Genomic DNA, 3597 nt, shown 5'->3' on the forward strand with positions numbered 1-3597 from the left:
AACCGGTTTGGCTCAGTGGATAGAGCGTCGGCCTGCGGACTGAAAGGTCCCAGGTTCGATTCCGGTCAAGGGCATGTACCTGGGTTGCGGGCACATCCCCGGTGGGAGGTGTGCAGGAGGCAGCTGATCGATGTTTCTCTCTCATCGATGTTTCTAACTCTCTATCTCTCTCCCTTCCTCTCTGTAAAAAATCAATAAAATATATTTAAAAAAAACAAAAAACAAAAAACAAAAAAAAAAAGCAATATGTAATTATATATGTGTTTTCCGATGGTCTTAGGTGACCCCTGTGAAAGGGTCGTTTGACCCCCAAAGGGGTCTCGACCCACAGGTTGAGAACCGCTGCTCTAGATCAACACATCTGTGAAATACCAGAAGTAATTCCCCTTAAAAGATATATTAACCCTCAAGAGATCACATAATCTTGTTACTATCCTGTAATCCAGTTAATTCCTGCCTTGCTTTCTCCTACCTCCATGTAATCATCCTTACATCCCCTCCTTAATTTCAAATGCAGAAGCTGCAAAACTGTTATTCGAAGCATTTGAGATCTTGCTCCCTGGCATATGTAGTCAGTTTGGACCAAAAAAGCTTATAAAAATTCTCTGCAGGTTGGGATGTTTCTTACACTAACAAGTAGAAAACTCAAATGCCTTCAAGCAGTCTGGCTGTGGGGCATTTATTTGTTCACAGCATGTGTGTGGTGACAGCCTGGTGAACTGGAGTGCTTAGCCCGATTTCCAAGAAATTGCTGTGGCTCATTGCCAGACTTTCCCATTTTTTAAGAAAAGCTGGAAATCCTGAGTATTAAACAAGTAAATTCTCCCAATTTAAAAATGCCAACTCAGATTTCAAAGAAACCAAAATCTCCCTTCTTGAGCCAAGCAAAACCTCTGGGTGGACTGCATCTGGCACTGCTCTTTGGTTGATGTTTAGCACAGCTGTAGGAAGAACCCTGAACAGATAGATGGCAGGTGTGGGGCAGAAAAGTGATTTGGTTTTAGTGTGATTGTGAAAAAGTAATGCTAATGGCAGTAAATTGTATTATTTCCTTACTATCTGTGTATAGTCCCTTGGCAATAGTAATTGTGAGTCTAATGAAAAATTTAAGATTCTGTAAAAATTCCACTTGTATATTCATGCTCTCTCATCCTTCTTAATTTGTGGTTTGAGTAATAGGGCCAAGATTTCATGATTTATATGTATCCAGGGGAACTATGCTCATTGCTGTGACTGAGTTTTTGTAAGTATACTTAATTAGGCCTTAATAAAGGCCTAGGTATAACTTCTAGTCAGGTCAGATTTGTCTGACTTCCTTCAGGGCTTTATTGTATGAAAAAGAGAGGGAAGAAGTCTGCATTAACTTTAACTCTTTTGGGGTACACATTTAGTAAAAATTCTTTTTATGAGCAGAACTTTAGGAATCTGAATGAAAAGCATGCATGTATTTACTTTATAGAGACCAACTCATCGTCAGTGGAAAAGTGTAGGTTCCTGTGGATCAGAAGCAGTCTCTAACTTAGGCTTGACGGGGGAAGAAGGTCTGTAAAGTCCTGGAGGAAGTACCATCTTCAAAAAGTAGCCTTCAATTAGGACAGCATGAGGGTGGGGGAAGAAGTACAAAACTGAAAAAGCAAGATCTGAGATTGAAAATAGATTCAATTGGACTGGAGGTTGCAAAGCATTGTTCCATTTTAATTTCAATGTATAGCACTTGTCACTTTCTAATTATTTCTTGTTTAGAAATCCTTTTTTTTTTTTGCTATTTGTTTATTGTTTGTTCTTCTAACCCCTCCCCTCACACAGGAGCCCTAGCCTGCTGATTCCTCAGTGTCTGGCACACAGATCCTGTTCTACCGGCTTCCCTCATCACTACCCAACCTCCCGCCTTCTGCTCCCAACACTAACAGACAAAATTTTACTTCTTCAGAGCTGGTTCAAATGCTTCCTTCTCTGTGAAATCTCCCCCATCTCCTTACCCGACCTTTACCCTCAGAATTAATTACTTCTTTCAGAGTTCCCACAGCTATTGAGTTTTCCTTGCAGGATCAATTTAATTCTACAGTGTTAGTTTGCTGTTCTCTTCTCTTGCCCAACCTTCATTAGGTTTTAAATCATATAAAGACAACGTATTTTTGTCTCTGCAAGCTTCTACACTTTGGGCAGGCTTTTATACACAAAAAGGGCTCAAAAATAGTTTGCATAAATAGAGTGAACTCATGAACTTGTCCTCTTCCCTTCCCCCAGTTCTCAGAGCCATCTTTAAAAACTTAAAATCTGACCACGTCACAGTCCTAGTTAACTCTGTTGAAGGCCACTCTAGATCCTCAGAACATAATTCTAAATCCTAACCACCCTGGTTGCCTCAGGGCCCAGTATGAACGTACTTAGAATAGTATCTTTATGATTTTCTCTTATCCTGTCTCTGTAGACGCCCTAGAGTCCGATCTCCCATTGCCGGAACCTCAGGTTGGGTCAAAAGCTCATCTTCTCCGCTTTCTGGGCACAATTCTATATTCAAGTACCTTGAGCAGACTGCAAGTTTCCCACCAGGGTGTGAGCTCCCCAGTGGTGCGAACAAGTCTGCACGGAGCACCAGGTCCCTAGGCCGTTCCAGACCTATTTTCGGAGTTGAAGTAAAATCCTGCCCAGCTGATCAGTGCCTTTCTTCTTTAAGGAGACGTCTCCTCCTCTCCAGGAAGCAGAACCGGCTCGCACCTACCAGGGATTGGCACTTAAAAAATAGTGAAGTATTGGCAGCCCCTGAAAGTCAGGACCAGAAGCTTCTTTAAATTCGCGGGTCCAATAACACACCCAGCAACCGAGACAACCAGAAAAACCAGCGTAGTGGGCGGGGCCGGGAAAAGGAGACTCCGGAACTCATGTGCACACGAGCTGGAACACCATCTCGGCAGTTGACTATTCAGCCTTGCAGACGTTCTGGCGGGCTGCGCTGCGATCCACTCTTTCGGCGCTCGACTCGCCGGCGCTGCTGCCGCCGCCGAAGGAGGGGCAAAGCTCAAGATGGCGGACAAAACGCCAGGCGGCTCTCAGAAGGCCAGTTCAAAGGTAATTTCTCAGAGGACTGCGTAAGTCAGAGAGTCCCCCCGTCGTCTGGGACCTGCTGATGCTCCTGGCCGGCGGGAGGGGTTTGGTGGGAGTCCACGTTTCGTTCGCGATGGCAGGCCGGGTGCCGACGCACCGCGGTGCGCAGGTTGAGAGGCCTGGCTTCCCTCCTAGTCCCAGCCCGGACTCGGCTGGAGATTGGCGGGCCCTGGGGTGGCGAGGGCTGCCGTGAGGAGTCCGGCCCACGCTTGGCATTGGCATGAAGACAGGTTTCGATTGGGGTCTGAAGCGGCGAAAATGCGCCACGGTGTCTCACCTTGGTGCACGCTGAGGCCGCTGATCACAGCTTGGGAGAGGTGATCGCTTCCCGGCGATTACGTCCCTCCCTGCCCATCTTTTCTCGGTTCTTTGGTTTTGGGTCTCACGTGCCGGCCTCCCTCCATTTCCTTCAGGCCCGCCTGGGAATCAATAACCCGTGGGGCGGGCAGTTGTGAGCCGAGGACCCACCCGAGGGGGCGGGGCGGCGCGGCG

At 46.6% G+C, this 3597-nt stretch overlaps 1 protein-coding gene and 1 long non-coding RNA gene across 6 annotated transcripts in view; one reads left to right on the forward strand and one right to left on the reverse strand.

Annotated features, from left to right (window-relative positions):
* Positions 1 to 2615, reverse strand: part of LOC106726610 — a 20070-nt gene extending 17455 nt beyond the window's left edge. Inside the window, exons 1-2 of the long non-coding RNA XR_001362678.1 lie at positions 2526 to 2615; positions 1453 to 1625 (exon numbers count right to left, since the gene is read on the reverse strand). This is a non-coding gene — a long non-coding RNA (uncharacterized LOC106726610). The remainder of the gene's footprint in view (positions 1 to 1452; positions 1626 to 2525) is intronic.
* Positions 2616 to 2935: 320 nt separating this feature from the next.
* U2SURP (U2 snRNP-associated SURP domain containing) overlaps positions 2936 to 3597 on the forward strand; it is a 73790-nt gene continuing 73128 nt past the window's right edge. For all 5 annotated transcript variants that reach the window (XM_005869309.2, XM_005869311.2, XM_014542176.1 and 2 more), the window contains exon 1: positions 2936 to 3069. In XM_005869309.2, coding sequence (XP_005869371.1) covers positions 3025 to 3069 — 45 coding nt within the window. In that variant the 5' untranslated portion in view covers positions 2936 to 3024. The remainder of the gene's footprint in view (positions 3070 to 3597) is intronic.

The sequence above is a fragment of the Myotis brandtii genome, unplaced genomic scaffold (genome assembly GCF_000412655.1).
Source record: "Myotis brandtii unplaced genomic scaffold, ASM41265v1 scaffold291, whole genome shotgun sequence".
Classification (NCBI taxonomy): domain Eukaryota; kingdom Metazoa; phylum Chordata; class Mammalia; order Chiroptera; family Vespertilionidae; genus Myotis; species Myotis brandtii.